The sequence below is a fragment of the Girardinichthys multiradiatus genome, chromosome 10 (genome assembly GCF_021462225.1).
Source record: "Girardinichthys multiradiatus isolate DD_20200921_A chromosome 10, DD_fGirMul_XY1, whole genome shotgun sequence".
Taxonomy (NCBI): domain Eukaryota; kingdom Metazoa; phylum Chordata; class Actinopteri; order Cyprinodontiformes; family Goodeidae; genus Girardinichthys; species Girardinichthys multiradiatus.
Window position 1 is genome coordinate 35,497,461 of NC_061803.1, and position 23,771 is coordinate 35,521,231.

Here is a 23,771-nt window from a genome sequence, read left to right on the forward strand (position 1 = left end):
TTTGTATTAAAAACACTTTTCTTTTATTGGTCGGATGAAATATGCTACTTTTGTGAGATAGGAATTTTGGGTTTTCATGAGCTGTATGCCAAAATCATCCGTATTAAGACAATAAAAGACCTGAAATATTTCAGTTAGTGTGCAATGAATCTAAAATATATGAATGTTAAATTTTCATCATGACATTATGGAAAATAATGAACTTTATCACAATATGCTAATATTTTGAGAAGGACCTGTATGTAACCGGGAGAAAAAAGGAAAAAAAATATGATGTGGAGAAAAAGAAATGTGGAACATATATTGTTGAACTGATGTGTATTGAACTGAAAAAGATTGAAGGAAACAGTAAGAGAGGCAGGAAAAGAATGGAGTTCAGAAGGAATATTGGGAACAAGGAGAAAATCTATTTAGAAAAGTGTTGTTTATATGTCTACGCAACAGAAAACTGAAAATCAGAAATGAATGGGTGGAAATTGTGGATTTTACACACAACTGTACAGCAGGTGGTGGTATGCACCTATAAGCTGTTTGCGATCCGCCATTATAGAAGAGAAGAAGATTTTAGCGCGCATGTGCACAGCACTGTTGCTCTACACGTGTTGGTGAACGTTTGGACTGACTGCATTCCGCGGAGCGTACAGTCTGTTACTCTGTTAAATATTAGGTTAAGCATCGCGTCCTTTGCATTTTGTTCTCTCGGAGCCAGGAGATAAACAAGAAGTCCTCCGTGAAGCATTTCGCCGAGAGGGCCGAAATACTAGGAAATAATCCGCCATGGTAAGTGCTGTGTTCGGCTAACGAGCTAGCACACTGGCTAGCTGTCAACACGTATGAGGCACTGCGGACTTCGAATTTATGTTTTTATTCGGACTTAATGCGTGTCTCCTGTGTCTCACTTGGGCTAATTCTTTGTGTTCTATTCAGACCGAACCTCAAGTGAACCCAAAGGCCTACCCGCTGGCCGACGCTACTCTGACCAAAACCATTCTGGAACTAGTGCAGCAAGCCTCCAACTACAAACAGCTGAGGAAGGGGGCCAATGAAGGTGAGAGAAATATACAGGATCGGTCACATGCCATCTGGTTGTCCATTTATAGGTTTAAAATGTCTTAAATACGGCTTCAAACAACGGTACCATATGGGCCAATAGTAAAGAGTTGTATGGCGAAACAGTTTTCTGTTAAAAGAGCATTTAATGACCTTTTAATTGATGCAAACACCATGTTAATGGTTGTAAAACTGTTGCAACATGTTTAAATCAGTCAGTAATGGCCTCAATTGGCATTAAAATGTGAAGAATTACCCCAAACCAGATATTAATCACAATTGTCCCCCCCCCCCCCCAAAAAAAAATAATATTTTAGATATACGTGAGTAATTTGACCCGGAATAATCTTTAAACTCTTTATTAAACCCAGAGGTGGAGTGTGATCAGTTGTTCATAAATGCATGTTGTGGTGTCAGAAAGGAACATTAATTCCCACATATGATCACACTATTTTTAGTTTTTTACTAACATGCTGGTGTTTGCTTAGGTTAGGAAAGCTTGTAATTGTTTATCAATTCATTTGATTTTTAGAATATAGGTGCTTTACTATGAACTAGTTGACTTAAAAAAAAAAAGCTCTCTTCTTCAGATGAAATAGTTTGATTGGACCAAAGGTCAGATGTTTAGTCCCAGCTATGGTGCCATCAGGAATCAAATGCATACATAAAAATAACTTTGTTTTTGTAAATTTGCATTGCTTTAACCAGTCTTGTATTGTTTAAAGTTAGGCTGCAGGTTGTCGCATTGATTTTTGTGTCTGTTTGTTCTCACCAGCCACTAAAACCTTGAACAGAGGCATTGCCGAGTTCATTGTCATGGCTGCTGACGCTGAGCCTCTGGAGATCATCCTCCACCTGCCACTGCTCTGCGAGGACAAGAACGTCCCGTACGTGTTTGTCCGCTCCAAGCAGGCGCTGGGCCGGGCCTGTGGTGTGTCCCGTCCCGTCATTGCTACCTCGGTCACCATAAAGGAGGGCTCTCAGCTAAAGCCTCAAATTCAGTCAGTTCAGATGGCTATTGAAAGACTGCTGGTGTGACTTTTGAACCCCAATGGTAAAGATTCCAGAAGGTGGATGGATCCCTTGTTTGAATGTTCTGTTGGATTTGTAAGATTTTGTTTTACAAACTTTGTTTTTTAAAGGGTATTGCTTGTTTTATTTTGCAGGACCATCACCTGTATCTTAATAAACTATTTTTGTTTTTTACTAGTGTTCTTTTTTCTTTTTGTATTTAAAATGGCAGTGAAACTGAAATGCATTTATGAATAATTGTGCTTTTTTTCAAGCAGATGTGGATTAGGAACAATGTGCAGCAGCAAAGGTTGTTTCATTTCTCAATGAAAAAAGGTTAACTGCGTTCACTTTGCATATTTTTATAAGACTAAGTCAACATTTGATGTGAAAATCCACTTTATCGTTTGAGTAGTTTTGGTTGTTAACTCCTTTTATTTCCTGGTATTCTACAAAAATGATTCCACATAGCTTCAGTAATGTTCTGGTCCAACCTCTCAACTTTTCTGGAGTTGCAGCATGTATTGAGAGTCCATCATTATAATATGCAAAAGATTATGACCATGAATAAAGCTGAAGAAAGTAAGAGTAGATAACATATTGAAGCAGTATTGGAATTATGTGCATAACCACATGACTGAAACCAAACATTTTTAAAAACGAAACGACATTCAGGCTGGTGTTTTAAATTAAGTTTATAATGAAACTGGGGGATCAGAAATTTTGTTTAGAACTTGTCAGTCAAAATCAGAAAGCTAATTATTTGAAGTTACTCAATATTTCAGTTTACTAATATATTTAGGTGAGATTGTCAAGTGTTACCAAACTGCCTGGGGGTCCCTAAATTAAGTAGTCACAAACTTTGTACACGAATTCACACAGTGGGTTTATAAACTATAAATCACATTCTAAATCAAACACTAACTACAGGCAGATAAATCAGTGAGGGACCTCTTTCCTGTAGTTGCTTGGAAACATTGAGATGAGCTTACATGGAAGTGACCCCCTAAATTAAACTGCTTAGGACCCCATACAGGCTGGGGCCGGCTCTGATAATCTGAATCAAATCTGTATTTCTAGATTTTTGCCGCACATTTCTTCTCTATGTTGAGAACGGCTGTTTCCCTTAGTGTGCGTGCAGTGAACGCAGCAGTGTTTTCTGTGGGGAAGGTAGAAGGACCGTCAATAAATGTCCGAACCAGACATGTTTCGTGGTGGTTTTGTTTTGTGTGTTTTATGGGAAATGTTTGTACCTCTGATCAGCTGATTTAAGGTGTTTTTAAATACAGCGCGCTGCCTGGATGTAATTCGGAAAGCTGGTGTGTCCTTTTTCTTTTTCTCAGCTTTCAGGCATGGTTTATGATCTGAAAATGGAAAAAATATATGTATGACCCGTTCCGGCTTACTGTGGTCCTTAATATTATTGTAGTCGCACTTAAGTTTTATTAACTTTTCCCTGCATTACCTCAACGTAAACCTTATCGTTTCTCCTCCTCCAATGGCCAATCAGTGAACAGCAGTCTGGTCACATCACATGTAGTCCCTACTCTGCCCCGGTCAGACCTGCTCAGGAGCAGGAACCTAAAAAGTAGTTCCCGGTGCGGAAAGAACAGTAATGGAAACGTTCGTGGAGCCAAGTCGAGCCAGGGGAAAAGGGGCAACCCCTCGTTCTACTGGAGCGTTGAATGCAGCTCAGATTTCAGACTGCGGTCAGGACAGCCCTCATGGGCTTTTGTAGATCACATGAACACAATGAAATACGGTAGTGATGCTGGCTTGGACCTTTCAAAATAAAAGCAATATTTTTTTTATTTTCTTGACTGAGTTAGTTGATGTCATTCTTTCTTTGTTCTAAAAATATGTTTATGTCCTCCTGTGAATATAGAAAAACAAGAATTATAATAATTTTTATGTGGTCATTTGGATGCTACTTTTTTGAGAGTATCTATTTTCCCTTAGTTTCCATAATTATTAAAACAAAATATCAAAATTAAAACCCAGGATGACAGTAGAACACCTCCAGATGCTGCCCACCAAAGTTCCTCAATATCTGATGTGGAATTTTACTTTAATCTAAGTTGCTGTCAATGATGCAACAAAACTGTCTGTTTCCAGTGAATAATCAAGAAGTTCCAAAACAGATGTTTGGTAAACTGTCTTGGGCAACATCCGGAGTGGCTGATCTATAACCCAGAACCGAAAGTATTCACTGGAAACTGAAGGTTTTTTTGCAAAATCAACAGCAAGGGATATAGGTATTTTTTTGGACCTACAACACTTCTCGAGGGGTCTGGCTTGACCGCAGTGATTTACGGACCGGGTATTGAACTTTGTTCACCCCAGGCTGAAGGAGCCATGGTCGATCCTCCTGTTATCATTTGGGAACATGAGGTTGGAAGTCTGCTCCGTTACGGAGACCTGATCCCCCGTCTGGAGGACGCTTTGGGGAAGTTTTCTCGACGCGACAGCGCCGAGGTGATCCAGCCTGTGCGCACAGTGGTGCCGCTGCAGAAACATGGCGGGTAGGCCTGCTCTCTTCCTCAGGAAGCAGTTGATATAGTTTAGTAAGCATGAACAAACTGCTGCTGCTGCTACTGCTTGAAATTCATTCTCTTTTCAGCTTCATGGGACTGATGCCCACATACATGGAGAACGATGGAGTCCTGTGCACAAAGTTTGTCTGTTTTTACAAGAGGGAGGAAAGCTCCACTTTACCTGCTGTTCAAGCTACAGTGGTTCTGTTGGATCCAGAATATGGGAACATCAAGGCTGTGAGTCAGACTGGGACACACCTGGACTAGTTTGAAGTACTATTAATACTCCTGGAGGTTTTTCACGTTTTGTCACGTCACAACCAATCTTCTGCTGCGTCTAATTGCTTTTCTTCCCATTATTTAACTCTATGTAGTATATTCCCATCAACTCTGATCAGCTTCCCTGTCCCTGTTGAGGAATGTGTAACGTGATAAAATGTGAAAAAGTTCAGGAGGTGTGAATACTTTTATGAGGCTCTGTAAACATACCTGGATAGCTTCAAATGAAGCTTCAGTTGTGACTGCTTCACTCTCACAGTAGTCATTTCCTACCTGCAGGTCATGGATGGGGAGGTCATCACCGACATGAGGACTGCTGCAGTCTCAGCCATCTCTGCTAAGGCATCTCTATTGATGACTCAATGAAATACACTAAACCACTCTGTTTTCTGGGATATTTCAGTAACGTGGATCTGTTTGGTGTGTCTCTATGTTCTGTACAGCTGCTGATGTCTCCTGGAGCAGAGGTTCTCGCCATCCTGGGGACTGGCAAACAGGCGCTAAGTCATTATAACGTCTTCACTGAAATCTTTTCTTTTAAAGAGGTAAGTGACCGGTTGACCTATGAATAGTTCAACACAAGGAGATGGGTGAATAGAGTAAAACATCTGCTTCAAAAAACATATTTTTACTGATCTTCAGATCAATCGGTTTTACTAATAGTATTCTGATATGTACTCTGCCCTCAGTCCTAAGATCAGTCCTTAGTGACAGCACTCAGTCTTCTGTAACATTTTACAAGGATAGAGCATACAGAAAGAGGGATCATTGAGCATTCCTCTCTAGATAATCCACATTCTGACTCCTCACGCTTTCTTCTTTCTAGTTTACTCCTCAGGTTTTCTATAGGATTCAGGTCTGGGTCCTGAGATGGCCGTAGAAGAAGGTTGATTTTGTAACTTAAAGTATTTCCGTGTTGATTGGGATATATGTTTTGAATCATATCCTCCTGAAAGACCAAATAATGACTTTTATGTTATTTCTTTTAGTTTAAATGTATATGTAAATGTTTTTACTTAAGCTTGATTTAAAACCTCCTGCAATTTAAAGCAATTTATGATGCAGCATAGTCTAACAAACAAGCCCAAAGCATCACAGATCCTTCACCATACTTATCAGTGGGCATGTGGCCTGTTGTACATATTCATCCTTGATTTAATGCCAAACCCAACTCAACAGTTTGTTACCGAAAAGCTCAATCTTAATTCATCTCACCAACACACACGTTTCCAGTAAAGCTCCCAGTGATGGTATGAATGAAATGGTTTTCTTCTGGTATCACTTCCAGAAAAACCTGTTTGCATGTAGATAGCATCTAATGGTTGTTATGGAGACTCACTCTTCGTTCTGCATCTTTTATTCCTATTTGTCATGCATGATTGTTCTATGTGCTTGCTCTGTCATTTACCTTAGGTTCGTGTTTGGAGCCAGACAAAAGAGAGAGTTGAGAGGTTTGTCGACTCAGTCGAAGGTCCTGTAAGAGGATGCAGCTCAGCAGAGGAGGCTGTGAGAGGAGCAGATGTCATAGTGACAGTAACTAGATCCACTGAACCGGTGCTGTATGGTCAGTGGGTCAAAGCAGGAGCCCATGTGGCAGGTGAGAAATATATTTACATGCAGAAGCAATATTAAAGGTCAATTATCAACATGTTTTAGACAGAAAATTCCCAAATCTTGAAAGTATAAAACAAACAAAACACTATATATTGTAATTGGCCTTCCTGTTGTCTTTAGGTTTCTAGGCTAACGTTTCTGAGACAAAAAAGTCACACTCTTTCAGAAATGGATCTGAACTTCCATATACAGATAATGATGTAGCATGTATACCTGCAGCAGCTAGTCATTTTTTTCTCTGTGTCTGAGCAAAATGAATGGGAGAACCTATGACTGCTGCTGCCCTCTGATTGTTAACTTCCAACTACCACACATGAAGCTTTAGCTTTAAGTAACTTTTTAGGTCCGAATATGTTGTTGTCAGAAAAGTACTTTTGTTGCCTCGACAGATGGAATAATGTTTTGACAACCACATTATTTGCGTGGAATTAAGCCTTTATGAGTAAAACATGATTATATGTAGAGAAGTGAGATTTTCAGCTGCTTCCATTCACTACCTTTATGTTTCACACAGTCATTGCATGTCTCACTAAAGAATGCTATTCTGGTGACAGTTGTTTGGAGACATGGAAGTGTTGGTGCACCACAGCATTGATGCTGGTCAAAACTGAAGCAGAAATTACAATGTATATCTGAATGCTATCAAAATTGTTTGGTCTTCTGAATCTTAGGTTTATTCACAATTGATCAATTGACACTGTGGTGAATTACAGACAGACTGGGCTTGCCATGAGCGCTTCTAAATTTCTGATAAGGTTGCAAGTCTGTTGGGACTCCAAACTACTGCCCTTAGATTGTTCCTCCTGATGTCTTCCTCCTCACTTGACACATTCCCAAATAACTCCTAACTTTATGAACTTGCATTCAAGTTGGAGTCTTTGCTATTACAACTTTCGCTTCGGGTTGCCATAGTGTTATGGTGTCATGATCCTTAGGTTTTCATTTGTGTTTGTGTTCTCATCATCTCCCTGTTGTTTAATATGTTTTATAAGGTCTTGTCGTGTCCTGTTTATTTCTCTGTTTTCATTATACTCTGTAAAGTGTTGCCATTTGAGTTAATTACCTTTTGTTTGGTTGCTTAGTTTATTCTTGTGTTCCGATCTGTGTACATTTGGAATTATCTCTGTTAGTTCTGTTAGACCCTTCCCCTTGATTTGATAATTATCTTGTGTGTTGGTTCAGCTCCACTCGTGTAAATACGTCTCCCTCTCTCAGCTTCGCTGCTTTCCTTCTACCACAGCTGCTTCTCTAATTAGCTCATCTGGTTTGTCATCTTCCACCTCTGCCTGTTTTCCTGCCCATGCGCTGTGTTCTCCTTGTGTCACACAATCTACAAGTTTCTATTTTTATTTATTAAAAAACTCTCTACCAGTCAATATCTGCTTGGGTCCCTTTAAAAAAAAAAAACTATAGTCATGACATGTGGACTGATATGAGTTCAGCATCATCACTCCTCGCGTGTTTACCTTTGTGGAGCAGCTGTGGGAGCCTGCAGGCCAGACTGGCGAGAGCTGGATGACATGTTGATGAAAAGTGCTGTTGTGTACACGGACAGTAGGGAGGGGGCGCTCTCAGAGTCTGGTGATGTCATCCTTTCGGGGGTCAGTTTGTTTTAAAAAAAAATTGCCAGTTGGAGAACTGAAATGTCAAATACAGTATTTATTTACAGTAAGACTGCGTAATTTTGGTTTTCAGGCTGAGGTGTTTGCAGAGCTAGGAGACGTTATCAACGGAACAAAATCTGCTCAAAGAGAGAAGACAACTGTCTTCAAGTCCCTGGGTATGTTGGATGATTTAATTATACTAGGTTAATAACTGGGTTGCACTTTGTTGTAGTTTGTAATGATCTCAGTAAAATGTTTTATTGTTTTTCCATTAACAGGAATGGGAGTTGAAGATGCAGTGTCTGCTAAGCTAGTGTTTGACCAATGGACAGCTAAAGCCACAAAATCATGAGTCTTGTTACTGATTCCTGATGTTTCAGTTTGAACTTTATAATCATGATGGTTGAGGCAAATATGAGTTTTTCAGGGATATTAGTTTACTACAAGGCAACACTTGTACACAAACTTGTGTTCACATATTTCAGTGTAAGAAAAAGCTGCTAAAATAAAAGATTCAGTTATTTTAGGGATTTTTACTCATATAAACTGTGGCTTACTGGAATAATGTTAATTCTTAGTGAATATGAGTCAGTGACCTTAGAACTGAGTGACCATAAAAAAAATATTTGAACCTATGCTGACCAAATGCCTTAAATAGAGGTAAATATGAATAAACATTCAGTGTCTTATGTGATACAGTGACTAAAAAGTACAGCAAAGCTTTTCAATTACGGTATTCCAAGATACTGAATTTAGATGTAAAACTGAAAAGATTCAAACCAAAGCAATGTGTAGAGATCACACGATTCCTCTGAGTATTATGTTCTAGTTTGTCATCACTAATGTCATAGTCTTGCTGTGTTAATAAACATGAACATTATGTGTGATTAACCCAGAAGTTATGGTGTTATGGGGAGAAAGTTATGATCTCTGTCAGTTTTCAATTGAGAATTAATACAAAGAGGCCAAAACAGCAGCTGCCTAAAGAGAGACGGTACAGACCAGCAGGAGGAGCCGCCTTCACAATCACCTTTAAGACTGCAGTCTTTAGAGCTGAAAAGCCTGTCTGATAACACACACACACACACATCAGCGGAAGGGATCATCTCTTCAACATGAGGCAGAGACAAAGAGATGTTTAGTCATACATGAGCTCCACTGAAGGAGGTTCTACGTCTAAACCACAGATTCCCCACCTTATTTACAACCAATTATTGTCATTCCTGTCCTCTATTGTATAAAACATGTAGCCTATGCACTCAATGACTGTCACTCTTTCTGTTTCACATTGCACCTTAGTGTGCAGTGAGTTGAACAGGAGTCCTTGTACAAGTAAATTTGAATCTTAAATAAATTCTCAATGGAAAGAAACAGTTTTGTGATTTGTATTTATAATAAAACACGCAGAGTTTCTAAACTGGCAATAAACCGCATAAAATGGCAAGTTTTTGAATGGCACCCTTTATGGGACCCTCTTTCTGCTTCCTCCTGTTATTCACCGTGTTCTCAGCCCCACTCCTTGTTGAGTAGACAAGCAACTAAGCAATAGAAAACAGGTTTGGGACTCAACCTGCAGATTACTTTTGTTTTTCCCCACCGAGTATTGGTGGCGCCCCACAGGCCATGGTGTCCTGGGCTGGGAACCACAACATAATTATCCAAAATCAGTTGAACAGCTTTGAATAAAATCTCTACATACGTTTATGTCACCACGAACACTTTCTGTGTTCAACTTGATGTACAACTGATGTTCTTTGTCAAGCAAGAAAGGGAAAGAATTCCACATCCAAAGTTTCAACAAAGGTGTACTTAGTTTTTCTCATATAAATTTTTCATTTTTGTTTCAAACATAACTGCAGTGTGGAATTCTGTTGTGGTTTTTCACACTTAAAGTTAGAGCTACAAATTTTAAAACCTAGTTACAAATATTTTCTTCTCATCATAATACATAAAAACTAAGATTTGAAAGACTATAAGTTTTTTTTATTACCATGACTGTGAAACATTTCTATTCTCATTGGTCAGTTAAATTATTTTGATTCAAAAATGACTTATGACACTTAAATAATGTCATTGAAAGTATAAAAAAGAAGCCTAATTTCTCTCCAAAATCATAAGTTTCAGGTAAAATCACACTAAAACATAGATTAGAAAATATTCAGAACAATATCTACAAGCAGCAATCTGAAGGTTTATGTACAATGTTATGCATCCAATATATTTTATATTTTATCTACACATTTTTTGATTCCTTTATAACATCAAAGTAAAATCCTACATCTGAAAATAGACCATAGGTTTTTTTTCAAAATTATACATTTTTAGTAGTGTTATAAATGGTTATTCTGGTCTTTAACTTCTTATTTATAAATGAAGACTCACAATGTTCTGCATACTTTCAAGTGCTGGAGAGACAAGGGAAAAAATGCATTCTGTAAAAAGCAATCAGGTCACGAGTCTGTCAGACCACCAGGTCACCAATCTGTCACAAGGCAACACAGGCAATCAGGGTATACAGTCATCTACACAAACACTCTGACCTGAGGGCAATTTAGAGAAACCAACTATTGTATTGTAACATGTGTTTTTGACTGTGGGAAGAAGCAAGATCCTTGCAGAAAGGCCCTGGCTGGGATACGAGCCCAGGACCTTTTCAGTTCAAAGCAATAGTGTTAACAACTACAATACACCTAGGCTGAAAAGCTGGTCAAATAACATTTATTCTATTATTACTATCCTTAAATGATATGAAAAGCTTTAATAGCATCCTCCTGTCTTCCACCACCTGCATTGGGTCATCCCAGCAGAGTTGGCCTTCCTAGTGAGCCCCTCCAGTCTTGCTCTCTCAATTGAGATGCAGCAATTCCAGAAGATAACTCAATAGAAATGGCTGATGACGCAGCATAGTAAAAAAACACTTTTAGAGGAGCTCATATTACTTTGAAACATCTCAGTCTCCTTAGCGGGTATAGCAGTCTGCTATGACCTTTCCTCTGCATTGCAACAAAGGCCAGTACAGTTTATTTCTCAGGTGAATGTCCAGGCACCTCTAAGAATCCACATTGTCAATATTTGTTTCCTGCATGTTTACTGGTGTTAGTGTGGTGTGTCTGTAAAAATCTATCACCAGCTCTGTGTTCTTCACTGTGCTGGTGGATCCAATGATACCAGAACACAAAGGCATGCATTTGTATTTAGCTCCAAAGCCAGTCCTTTGTATACCCACCCTTCTCTGCAAGTAAAGCACCTTTTCCACTAGTACCTGTTTTCCCAATGGTTACTTGGTACCAGCTTCTTTTTAGTACCTACTTGGCCGGAAGATCCAACGTCAGAACTCTCTTGGCCACTGATTGGCTGGGGGATGGCATCACTAGAGCGACTCTGTTGATGACAGCTTATGGGTACCAGTGAACACCAAAGCAATGTCATGGGAACTCAAAATGCTATGAAGCGATTACTGGACCATCAAAGACCATAATGACTGGGATGGCTCAAAACTGGCGCTATTTACACGCACCGACTGGTGAGCAATGGGCGTGAGAGTTGATTTGACTCGGATACCGAGTTACAGGATTCTGTGATGGACGATGGTGTTTTGTGACTTTAAAGCATTTTTTGTAACGCATCCCATTGGTTGTGAGATTACTTGGAACAGACAAATAAATCCTGAAATTAGCGCCACTGTCTCTTGCGTAAAGAAAATTAGATAGCTAGTTAGCGTCAATAATAACTCTGTGCTCTGGTTGGATTTTTCACTTGCTTTTATGTATGTTGCAGTCAGTTGTGCATGTATCTTCCTACATGCGAGTTGTATTCTTCCACCTCTCTTAATTTAGACCCTCCAAGCTCCCCTGCTTCTGCCGCCGCACCATATTTGGCTTCAGTTGTTCTGTGTGTATAAATTCAGTCCATTTACTTCAAGTAAAAAATAAATGTTTTTGATGTTGTTTTGATCAAAATCTTTTTCCTAAAAACACAAATGTTACAGATAATGTGTTTTATCTTCTGAACATTTTCAACTTTAATACATACTTTTATAACACAATAAATGGACTATTGCAATGTTTTTCTGTTTTTTTATTAAGAAGGGCATCTGTCCACTACAATTACTGCACAAGTCAGCTGAATTATCTGCACAGGCTACCTCTGCATTTTAGAATAGATTTATTTTAGTTATTTTTGCTAAGTAAGCTGACTTGAAGTGGTAGAGAAAGGGGGAAGAAGTGCAACATAGGTCTCCAAGGTCAGGACTCAAACCTGGGACGGCTGTGTCAAGGACTGAGGCCTCCACATATGGATCGCGTGTGCTGCCACTATGCCATACAAAGCCCCAGCATTGATTTTAAATTGCTTTTATTAGTTTTATTAAAAGTATTAATGATCTCAGCCTAATGTAGCACGCATATACAATGTAAACATATGCCAAATGCACCTAAATAATCATTCTTATCTACCAGAAATTGTTAGGACTTGAGCAACGGAGGAACCCAGAATGCAGATTAGCAGGCACCATGACGGTAAGTGAAAAAATAATTTAATTAACAAAAACTCACTCCAGATGAGGCAGAATCAAAACAGATGAGGCAAGCAAGACAGGCATGACATGATCGCGAATGTTTCTGCGATGTGTAACTGAACAGGTGTGTATTTATGGCGCGTGGAGCAAGGAGACAGATTAGCTTGGAGCAGGTGAACCGAATAAAGACAATTGACAGACAGAACAAAACGTGGCTGGAGCAAAACAGATTCTTGAATACAAACTAACAGAAACTAGAACAACATGAAACTAAAACACAACCAGATCCAAAAACCAAACTTGACAAAAAATGAACAAGACTAAAACATGACCAGAAAAATAAACAGAAACACGATTCAAAACTTCAACTGTGAAATAACATATAAAGAAAAAACCCAAAACCAAACAACCTCAAATCATAACAGAAATTTGTCTAAAGGATTCATTCGTTTCTCCCTATTGGATGATTTAAAAATGCACGGAAGAGACGTTAGAATATTTCTCAGACTTAAGATTTGTGTAGTATCACTAATCTGATTGCACTTCAATCAAGAATGATATGAAAAATACTACAGGGAGCTAATAATTGAAGTAATCAAGGAATTTACTACACATTACACTGTCTAATTTCTAAAGATTCAATTAAAAAAAACAAATATATATATGCAAATTCCACAATCACTACTACCAGTAGTAGGAAAAAAAAGGTTTGCAGCCTAATTTTTAAGACTGACTTAGCACCCCCACCTCCTTAATGTAAGAGGGGAAAAGGAGGATTTAAAGTTGCAGAGCCACCTTGACAAGCCGGTTTCGTTGGCAACAAAGAAAAACACCTTAGAGGAAGAGGCGGTACACCTTACTGTGGTCTAGATCTCATAGTGTTAATATACCAGAGATCTGTGGTTCTGTCTGTCTTCTAGGTCATCTTACTGGTACAATCTCACCACAACAGCTGGTCAGACTGGCCTGAAAGTTGCTTTGGTGCAGGAGGGAAGGGCTGTTTCTTCTGGTTTAGGTGTTGGATGAAACTGGATAGGTTCCCGCCCTGGTTTTGTAACCGGGTGACACAAAGAGGGAAAAAAGGCCCTTAAAGATAAACGGTGACTAATGCTGAACCTATTCACAGTGTGAAGAATGTAAAAAAAAAACTTGCAAACAAAACATTAAACAAATGTAACTAATTGTACAGCGAAGACAGAAAATAAAATGATCACAAACAGATTTCCCGAGTTACCCAGGGTTGGTTCTGACTTATGGAGCAAGGCTTTTTGCTTCTTTTTCTGTTTTTTTCACTGTGACTCTCAGAACTAACCTGCCTCTAAATCAAGAGCTTCTGGGAACAGGATTAATCACAAGGGACTGATCAGCCAATCAGAGCCAAACTTAGAAAACACGCAGCCAATAAGAAAAAAACATTTTTATTTGTATCACGTTTTAGACTCACTGAGAGACAACAAATGCAAATAAACTATCCTTGGAGAAAAAATGCTTTCTCCTGACTGTTGCTGTATCAAATGAAAGATTTCAAACATGTAAACCATTCTACTGAATGAAAAAACAGAGTTTAACACATTAATCACTATTTCAATTTACAACTAAACATAGATCATTTTAGAACATATTCTGAATTTCTAAAATAACAACATTTGATAATCCTCATATAGGAACTTAAATATTTTGACAGACACTCAGACTTATAGAACAAAACTCTTCAGGTTCAGAAAAACAATATTTTAAAGATTCATGAGACCCCTAACCCTAACCAGGGACATTTTCAAGTGACTTTGCTGTGAGGTAGTTAATAAAGGTGAAAGGTCATATTTAGAGCATTCTGTGCTCTACATCAACCTATTTATCTGATTTGCTTATACCCTACGAACCCTGCAGACCTCCAAGTCTTCTGAGAAAGGTCATCTGGTGGAACCTAGAGGTAAAACTAAAACTTATGGCGGGGCACAATTCTTTTATTGCATGTTTTTTTGCCATTTTTTATTTTATCTTAGTGTCTTTTTAATAACATTCACCATTTTAAAATCTGGCTTTTAACTACTATGTTAGATGCCATCATAAGTAAGATGTAGTTATATATCTTCATATATTAGTCGCATCAGTAAAGTACATCTTTTACTGGACTAACATGTTTTATATTGGGCATATTTGTCTCCATAAATAAAATCTGATTAACTGACTGAATGATTGATTGATTCTGTTTTCTTCACATTTTTCCAAGGCTGAGTTCTAACTGCTGTCTCCATCCTTGGGGATCTTCACTATAACATAGTGCACTTCTTCTTCACCCTTGTGTTTTTAGTGGGTGCAGGGCACAATGCTGCCCTGATAGCTTCATCAAACACTGTCTTGAGGCCGCGTTGTGTCAAAGCTGAGCACTCCAGGTATTTCACTGCACCTGGTTTCAGTCAACAGAAAGGAAACGGGTCCATTACATTTTCACAAGGCTTTATCATTCTGTGTGAAATCAGGATGTCAAATTACATGTGCACCACAGTAAATTTTAATATCAATACTGAAGAGTATTTCAGTAATTCAATTTAAAAAGTGAATGTCATTATACACCTCTCAATCTGCAGTTATTCCTGCCTGTTCACCTTTTTCTGTCACGTTTTCCTTCCACTCAACTTTCCATTAATAGGCTTAGATACAGCAATCTGAACAGGGCTGTATCCAACCTTTTGTAGCTTACCCTTGTGAAGGACAGTGACTCTCTGCTGGACAACTGTCATCAGTCTCTCCCGTGAATGTGCAGGCCATAACATAATATTTGTCTGGTAAAAATCTGTTTTTTATTGGTCATGTGTTATATTTTAATTATGTGAGAAATTAAATTTTGGGTTTTCATTAGCTGTAAGTGATAATCATAAAAATTCATAAAAATAAACACTGTGTAATGAATCTATATAATATATGCATTTTCTTTTTAAATGGAAATACGGACATAAATTAACTTTTTAATAATTTATTGCAATGCACATTTAGATATAGACTTCTAGCTTAATCAGAACAAGTCTTCCTAATAGAAGATGAGAGCAAATGAAAATCTGTGAAAAGAAAGTTTCATCCTGATTTTTTGAGTTTTTTTTCAAAGATGTTTTACCTCTTGAAAAAGTGACAGAAAGAACATTTAAGAACAAAGACAGGAACTCCTGTTCCCTTATAGTGAAGCATTTGTGATATCCAAACAAAGTTCATATTACTTTTTACAATCCTAGCAACTAAATGCAAATGTGAAAATACTACAAAATCTGGGGTGATTAACCACTTTCACGTAAGATGCATATTAAACATATCTATGTAAATACAACATGGACAATACTGTATGCAAACATTTTTATGAACTTAAACTGAGCAGCTTACCAATTAACCTCTATAATTAGGAGATAAAAACACTTTTAACTTCCTAATTTTTAATTTCAATTTGAAATAAATTAGTACATATGTAGACCAAATTACTGACCTATTTCTTTAGTCATGGCCAGGGCTTGGGGGTAGGTGATGGGAGAGAGATTCTGCTCCTTTAGCTTGTCAACCGTGTCCTGGTCCTCCCTCAGGTCCAACTTAGTGCCCACCAGGATTATAGGGGTATTGGGGCAGTGGTGTTTCAACTCAATACTCCACTGCGGGAAGTGTATGCCGGTTGTTAATTGCCTTACTGACAGAACAGCAGCAACATTGGTATTCTTTTGTTCTTTAGGAGGTGAGGGAGATTGTTGGTAAATCAAGCGGAAACATGAATGTCCTACAACCAAACTTGACTGAAAGCGAGAAGTAAGATCAATTAAAGTGGTACGAATTAAGAACTATGCAAACTGATGAAGGAACATTTATATTTTTAACTTCTGGTTTTAGGGTGGATATATCTCCTTCCTGAAAGAAGAAGAATACATTCATTAAAAAGTTGTTAATCCAGGCTGGACAACTGTCTGCCTTATATTAGTGTCTGAGAGCTCAGCTGTACACCAACTAGTGACTTGTTGTTGTTTTGAACACAAAAACTGGAACAAAAGATAATAAACTGACTCAATTAAAGTCCTACAGAAAATAAACCCATTCTTTTTTACATTAAAAGTATTCAGTTTCCTCTGGAAAGAAAATCTCATTGCAGAGACATTGTGAGTATGGGTAGGGTTTTGTTGATTACCGTCCTCAGGTACTTTCTTTCTAAATCATATCTACATACATTAATCACTGCAGGGAGAAAAGCCTAATAACTTTTTCTAAAATCAGTGAATGCATCCTTAGTTTTCTAGACATTAAAATGAAAAGTTCATCACTTACTGACTCCATCCTGCTATAGACTGACTGTAACATATGTCTGTAAATGTCAGGAGATTTCTAACAGTGTGGTGGTTCTTGCAGGCTTTGGTATATAAAATGGGTAGGTGCAACTCTTTCCAAAGTAGGAGCACATTACTATTAAGAGAGAAAACTTAAGAATGACTTCACAAAGTCGGTCTGTGCAGGCTGTCAGACGTTTCCTAGAAATCATATCAGGATCTGGGATTTTGCTGCCATTACATGTATATAATTTATTTCTGTCGTTAGAGATTTGGGTTAATTTGACCCAAAAATGTACCTAAAATCTAACAAAAATAGTGTTAAACATTCATGCAGCATGCATGCAGCATAAATGTTGTTATTTTAAAGATATTAATACAGGATATACAATAACTGATTGTGAACTGTGTGGTGATCACTAACAAAATGCAGGTCAGATAATTTGGTTTCAGGTAAAGTGGGTTGGGTGGTTGACCTTTGGATGACCTTAAGGCTTTAATATCTTTAAAATGATAGTGACAGAAGTAAACATTTTAGCTGCTCAACGTAGCATCAACCATTGATAGCATTTTTGTTTGATTTGGGTAATGTGTGGGGGCTGCTGGACTGATCTTTAAACTTTTTATTAACAGAAACTTCACTAATTAAAATTTTACCAGCATAAACCTGGTTGATCTTTGATGGTCTCTGTAAACGTTTGTTGTTAACTTTGAATTGATGAGGGCTGCACTTCAAAACCTAACAGAAGGTCATTTAATGAATTACCTTCAGGGCGCCGCTACAGAGTTCTGTTCACTAAAACCAGCCGCCACAGAGACAGTTTCTTCCCCCAGGCTGTTTCTCTGATGAACATTTAATAGAGTACAAAACAACAGCATACAGATGTTGCAAATGCACCTTTTTTATTAGATATGTGTATATTGTGCATTGTAAATTGTAAATTTGTATATTCTGTAATGCAAAAACAGAACAAAAGAGCAAAGTGTACCGGAGATAAATTCCTTGTTTGTATGTACGAACTTGGCAATAAAGCTGATTCTGATTCTGATTCTGAATTTCCAAGTTTCATTAAAACCCTTAATATATCTAAACTTCAAGTTACATCCATTTCAATTATATTTAGCATTTCATTTATATCCTCAAGTAATTTCTTTAGGGATATTGTTCTAAACCGTCAGTCAGTCATTTTTGATATTGTTTCTTCCATAGTGGGTTGCAGGGAAGCTGGTGCCTATCTTCAGATAGTCTATGGGCGGGAGTCGGGGCACACCCTGGACAGGTTGCCAGACCATCGCAGGGCAACACACAAACAACCATGCACACACACATTCACACACCTAAGGGCAATTTAGAGAGACCAATTAAACTAACAGGCATGTTTTGGACTGTGGGAGGAAGCCGGAGTACCCAACTGCGCCACCGTTGCCGCTCCATGTCTAAACATATAAATGTATATATTTATATAAATAAAATATAAAGTTTCTTTCCCAAACTAGGCATTGAGATGGGTCAAAATGGTAGCTGCTGTTTCCAAGCTTCATCTCATTCCCCAAAAAACGTTTAATCATTTCGACTGATCTCAACAGATGATGTTGTTGAGGAGAGTAGGCTGTTCTTACCTTGGCACGGACGTTCTCAAAAGAAGTAGGACTGACCACGGAAAAGCAAACCAGAAACACATCCTAAAAGGGAAGAAAAGAAACAATTTATATATTTGTTTGTTTGTGCACTCGTGTTCACTTAAAAAAACCCACTGTCTGAGGGTAGGACAGAGGTCTGAGTCTGTCATAGTCCTCCTGTCCTGCTGTGTCCCACAGACCCAAGGGCACTGGTTTCCCATCCATCATTACGTTGGCAGAATAATTATCGAACCTGAAGGAAAACAATTAGGAACCAGCTTACAAAATAAACCATCTTATGTTGTACTTGGTATTTTATCAAAAAAATTTAAACGATGAAAATATCAAATTCCTGCCGACAGCAGGAATCTGCAGCCTGCCTTCTTTTACAATCCTGACCCTACATTATGGTTGAATATGACCACATCTGGACATTAGTTGGTGCTGTTGGAGCTCTGTGGGACTTACACTGTGGGGATGTATTCTCCAGGGAAGGCATTGGTGGTGTAGCAGATAAGCAGACATGTTTTACCCACAGCCCTGAAGGGACAAATAAGAAAACAATAAAAACTGTGCAATATGTAGCACATTTCTGTACTATTCATTTCTTCTGAATGTCTGACTGGTGGCTAAATTGAATCATATTTACCCCAAGAATATCCATATATAAGCATGTTTAAGGAAAACTAGTGGATAACATGTCACATTTCTGAATGAATCAAACAGGAAGAATTTTTATTTTGAAAAGCCAGAAATACATTTGTAATGACATTAGCCTAACAGCGAGAGAATAAGATGTTAGAGGTAAGCTAAGTTTGTTTTTTTAAATGACCCAAAGTCATTTAATTCAGAGTTCAGTCATCATTATCATAAAGCTACAGCTAACATTACAGATTATGAGTCATAAATATCCCACAGTCTGAGATGTCCCTGGTTAATAAATCAAACACACCCTTGAACAGCTGCTGCAGTCACCACCACTAACCTAAGACTAGCTTCTTTTGGCTTAAACAGACAAATAAAGGTAATCATATGTATTTTTCAACAGCTGTTAAAAATATGTTGAGCATGTTGTCAAAGAGAGTGAGATAATGTCTCCTGTTCATTCTCAGCCTGGCACCCATAGCATAATAATGTCCAGTATGTGAGAAAACCTGTTCCACCTGTACAATATGAGGAGAAACTAGTTTGGAAACACTTTTTCCATGACAGGTGTTTGTTTTCCTGAAAACAAATTCATTTAACATTTTCATTCTTAGTGTTGTTGTTTTATACGAAAATAGTATCAGAACAAACAACTTTACTGCCTAATGAAGACAATAAAAATAATATTTTACACCATGTTTTTATTTTTGATCATTTGACAAGAGAACCTTTTTCATTGCCCGTTTTGGTTTAGCATTACAAACAAGTTACCTTATTTTTAACATTTAATATAGGAGACAAAACATCTTATTTTTGACTTTTGTTAAAATACAGCTCATGTTATATTATATACAGGCTGGTAGGGAAATAAAAAAGTAACTCACCCATCTCCTACCACCACACACTTAATGTTCTGCATCGGACAGCTTGAACAGACAGCCTCGACAATTTAATGGTGAATTAACAAAAATCTGTTCTCTGCGTTGTCTTAAAAATGAAGCAAACAGAGGAAACACTTCTGGAGAGACGGACCAACACTCTGCTTCAGGAGAAAAGACTACAGCATGAATCATTGGACTTCCTCTTCTGTACCAGAAACAACACCCTGATGAATCTTTGGAATCTTTTTCAGGTGTTGTCATTGGTAAGAATTTCATTCATGCAGATGTATTTACAGATAGCAGAACAAAACTGAAGTCAAAAAGCATTAAACCATAACTTCCATTTAAAAAAGTACAAAACTTCCTTTTGAGAAGGTATGGTTTCCAGCAGGTGCTGCCTCCATCTGTATAAAATGTTAAAAAATTTACAAAGGTTTGACATTATCCTGAACTTGTAATTATGTACAAGTTCAGGATATCAAGTCATCTTTATTTATCCGAGTGTAAATAAAACTTTGAATACATTAAAGCTAAGTTATTTTTTTTTGTGTGCAAACAGCTGAAAAAATTAAACCGGTTTCTTCATTATGTACGTAAGTATATATTTTTATCCACGTGTTCTCTTTCCTGGTTGCAGCATTTTTTGGCTTTATTTTAGTTGTTTTTGACAGGGCAGCATTTGTTTTCAGACATGTTCACTGTTTTGTCATTGGACTTTGAACCTCTGTAATTTTCAATTCAGTTCAGTTCAATTCAGTTTTATTTATATAGCGCCAATTCACAACACATGTTGTCTCAAGGCACTTCACAACAGTCAGGTTCATACATTCTAATTAATCCTAACCATTGAACAGTGCAGTCAGACTCAGTCTATTATTCAAATTGGATAAAAAGTTTTTCTGTCTAGGGAAACCCAGCAGATTGCATCCAGTCAGTGACTTGTAGCATTCACTCCTCCTGGATGAGCATGTAGAGACAGTGGACAGTCACTGGCGTTGACTTTGCAGCAATCCCTCATACTGAGCATGCATGTAGCAACAGTGGAGAGGAATAACTCCCTTTTAACAGGAAGAAACCTCCAGCAGAACCAGGCTCAGTGTGAGCGGCCATCTGCCACGACCGACTGGGGGTTAGAGAGAACAGAGCAGAGACACAAAAAGAACACAGAAGCACTGATCCAGGAGTACTTTCTATGGGAAGGAAAAGTAAATGTTAATGGATGTAGCTCCTTTAGTCGTTTCATCTAGAAAGAAAGAACAGATAAACTTTGAGCCAGTTAGTTCAAGGTTAGAGTCTGAAAGAGAGCACATATAATTAGTCACAGTAAAAGCTCAGTCAGTAGCCATGTCTAGGAGATAGAAAAGGTTAAGCACTGAAAGACAGGGCTATGTGGATCATCCGTAGAGGGTGAACGTTAAGTTGTTCCCAGCAGAAGCTCGGACGATTCCCCTTTCCAGGAAGGTGTCACAGGTAGACACAGAGTCAGGCCAGGTGTAGCTTCTAGGAAGAGAAAAGAGAGAACAAAGTTAAAAGCTGAAATAACAGCAAACAATGCATAATTGTTGTAATGGTCATCAATGTTTACAGACGATCTCACTATGAAACATGTAGGACCAAAGCTAGGCGGGTGAAACTGTCCAGTCAAGATGGGTCGACCTAGTCCCATTTCCAACACTGGGTGAGTTCCAAAAGTGGAGTTAAGGCCAGTACTGCAATTTTCTGTTGTTTGAAATATCAAGGCTTTTATTTTGTAGAGTAGGCCTAGTTTTTATTTTCAAAGTCCAGCATGGCTGTCTTGTGTGACTGGTTTAGGTCCATTAGTAATATGGAACCTTCTTGATATTCTAGTTACTGTGTATGGTATTATCAGCTTAAAAAATCAATAGTAACTATTGCCAGATATCAAAAAACTGAATGCGGGACAATAAGGAAGCTTATGAGGGCCATTGTGGGACACATTCCCAACACCATGATGATGTCATAAATTTGAATTTAACAAAGATCTCACATTACATTCATTAATCTGCTTTGCCTGTTAGTGCACAACAATGAATTAGCACAGGTTTGAAAAAAACTTGACAAGATTTTAAAGTTTAACACTATTAAACCAGGCTGCTGCTGTTACCTTGTCTGTCTGGCAGTCATCTCTGGGTTTGAGTAAAAATGACTTCATAGATCAGCAGGTGGTTTTCTCAGCTGTGAAGTTCTTGTTCGACTCACCTTTATAGTGTCGTTTCACATCATGCTTCCCTCTGTGTGAAATTGAAAAATAACTTTGGCAAACTTCATAAACATCCCTCAGAGACCATCTTTCACTGGCCTCACCTAGTTATAAACCGTTTCCCAGTCTTTGTTGTAGCTGCATTTTCTTTTCCATGACATACTTTCCATTATATTCTGTATAGCCTATTGAGGTGATCTATACAAGAAAATCCTTTTCTTGTTTTATTTTATTTTACTGGCATCGCAGCGCGCCGGTTGGTCATGATGTGGGACACTGCTGCATATTTTGTGTATTCACAGCTGAAGCAGCTCTGTGATGATTACTGCAGCTCTGCTTTCTTTACATTTTAGAAGAGCTCCAGTCGGATAGTTTTTTGACGTATCAGAATTTAACCCAGCCCATTCGGGACTTTTCTGTTTGAGGAACACCGGGACAGGAGTGAAAAATGTGGCACAGTCCCGCACAAATCGGGACATCTGGTCACCCTAAGTCCCAGTGGTATTGTTAAGCCCAATGCTTTAATTATGTGTTGTGTAGTAACTATGTAAGACTGTATGAGGCTTTTATTTTAAAAAGTTTCAGTAAGCCTTATTTGGAACCATAAAGTAGACCCATTTCCATCATCGATTGAGTCCCAGCAGTATTGTTAAGACCAGTGCTGCAATTATTTGCTGTGTGAAATATGAATGCTTTTATTTTGTAGACGATATTTTGTCTTATTTTGAGTATTTGAGTATTGAGTGTGTAGGTGGGTGACAGCCTGCCACACATCTACACACACCCACCTTTTGTCAGACCTGTCCCAGAGCTACGGCTCTGATCTGCCACTAAGAAAAATAACGTTGTGCCGAATTGAAAAAAGAAACTACGTTTCGTTACCAAATTTTCAGTGGTAACGCATTAAAATACTTTGTACCTGAAAAATAGTTACGTCACTGCGGACCACCATCGGGATCATCCCAAGGAAAGGTCTGATCTGTGCATCTTTAAGTTCAGGTAATGTTTATTCACATTGTTTGTTGAAAATTATATAACGTTCTTTCTGTCAGTTTGAAAGGACCAAAGCAACCAATGGAGCTTTAGAAAAGGACAAACAATGCTCAAGGTTGTAAGTTTTATATTGAAGTCCAATTTAACATCTTCTCTGTGCTTGTAAGGAAACTGAATTCAAAGATGCTTGTGGAAATTAGGCTAAAATCTACACGGCTCCAAGTGGCTGAGTTCTGACTCTAATCGTAATCAATGTGGACCTCCGTCACAGTATTTTGCACATTCTCTGCTTTTTCATGGGTTGGGGGAACAGGACCACTCTGATGGCTTCATCAGACACAGTCTTGAGGCCGCGCTGCGTCACACCTGAGCACTCCAAGTACTTCACTGCACCTGGTTTCAGCAAACAAAAGCAAAAATGATTATTATATTTTTACATCACACTGTGCAAATCTGTATTCATGCTTTTTTTTATTATCATGAAATATAAAAATACAAGTTTTCTAACTGT

General features: G+C 38.1%; 3 protein-coding genes across 3 annotated transcripts; 2 read left to right on the forward strand and 1 right to left on the reverse strand.

Moving 5' to 3' along the window:
• The first annotated feature begins 567 nt into the window (after positions 1-567).
• On the forward strand, positions 568-2,256 carry LOC124875256 (NHP2-like protein 1). The gene is made up of 3 exons (XM_047377291.1): positions 568-780; positions 928-1,048; positions 1,826-2,256. The coding sequence occupies exons 1-3, from the start codon at positions 778-780 to the stop codon at positions 2,086-2,088; spliced, it is 387 nt and encodes a 128-aa protein (XP_047233247.1). The 5' UTR covers positions 568-777; the 3' UTR covers positions 2,089-2,256.
• A 1,909-nt stretch (positions 2,257-4,165) lies between these two features.
• On the forward strand, positions 4,166-9,463 carry crym (crystallin, mu). Its single transcript, XM_047376209.1, has 8 exons — positions 4,166-4,583; positions 4,682-4,832; positions 5,154-5,216; positions 5,318-5,419; positions 6,288-6,471; positions 7,968-8,089; positions 8,184-8,268; positions 8,371-9,463. The coding sequence occupies exons 1-8, from the start codon at positions 4,417-4,419 to the stop codon at positions 8,442-8,444; spliced, it is 948 nt and encodes a 315-aa protein (XP_047232165.1). The 5' UTR covers positions 4,166-4,416; the 3' UTR covers positions 8,445-9,463.
• A 4,547-nt stretch (positions 9,464-14,010) lies between these two features.
• Positions 14,011-20,215, reverse strand: LOC124874627 (ras-related C3 botulinum toxin substrate 1-like). Its single transcript, XM_047376056.1, has 6 exons — positions 20,050-20,215; positions 18,989-19,060; positions 18,656-18,773; positions 18,521-18,583; positions 16,081-16,240; positions 14,011-15,015 (listed from the first exon to the last, which is right to left on the reverse strand). Exons 1-6 carry the CDS (start codon positions 20,082-20,084, stop codon positions 14,879-14,881), a joined length of 585 nt encoding a protein of 194 aa, XP_047232012.1. The 5' UTR covers positions 20,085-20,215; the 3' UTR covers positions 14,011-14,878.
• Positions 20,216-23,771: the final 3,556 nt, after the last annotated feature.

Excerpts from the sequence above, each read along its gene's own strand:
- LOC124875256 (XM_047377291.1), top strand. Across the intron at positions 1,049-1,825 it reads GAGGAAGGGGGCCAATGAAG|CCACTAAAACCTTGAACAGA; the intron begins GTGAGAGAAATA and ends TGTTCTCACCAG.
- crym (XM_047376209.1), top strand. The coding sequence starts at position 4,417 with ATGGTCGATCCTCCTGTTATCATTTGGGAACATGAGGTTGGAAGTCTG. Across the intron at positions 5,217-5,317 it reads TCTCAGCCATCTCTGCTAAG|CTGCTGATGTCTCCTGGAGC; the intron begins GCATCTCTATTG and ends TGTTCTGTACAG. Across the intron at positions 5,420-6,287 it reads AAATCTTTTCTTTTAAAGAG|GTTCGTGTTTGGAGCCAGAC; the intron begins GTAAGTGACCGG and ends CATTTACCTTAG.
- LOC124874627 (XM_047376056.1), bottom strand. The coding sequence starts at position 20,084 with ATGCAGAACATTAAGTGTGTGGTGGTAGGAGATGG. Across the intron at positions 19,061-20,049 it reads TGTGTGGTGGTAGGAGATGG|GGCTGTGGGTAAAACATGTC; the intron begins GTGAGTTACTTT and ends TTGTCCCTTCAG. Across the intron at positions 16,241-18,520 it reads TTGAGAACGTCCGTGCCAAG|TGGAGTATTGAGTTGAAACA; the intron begins GTAAGAACAGCC and ends CACTTCCCGCAG.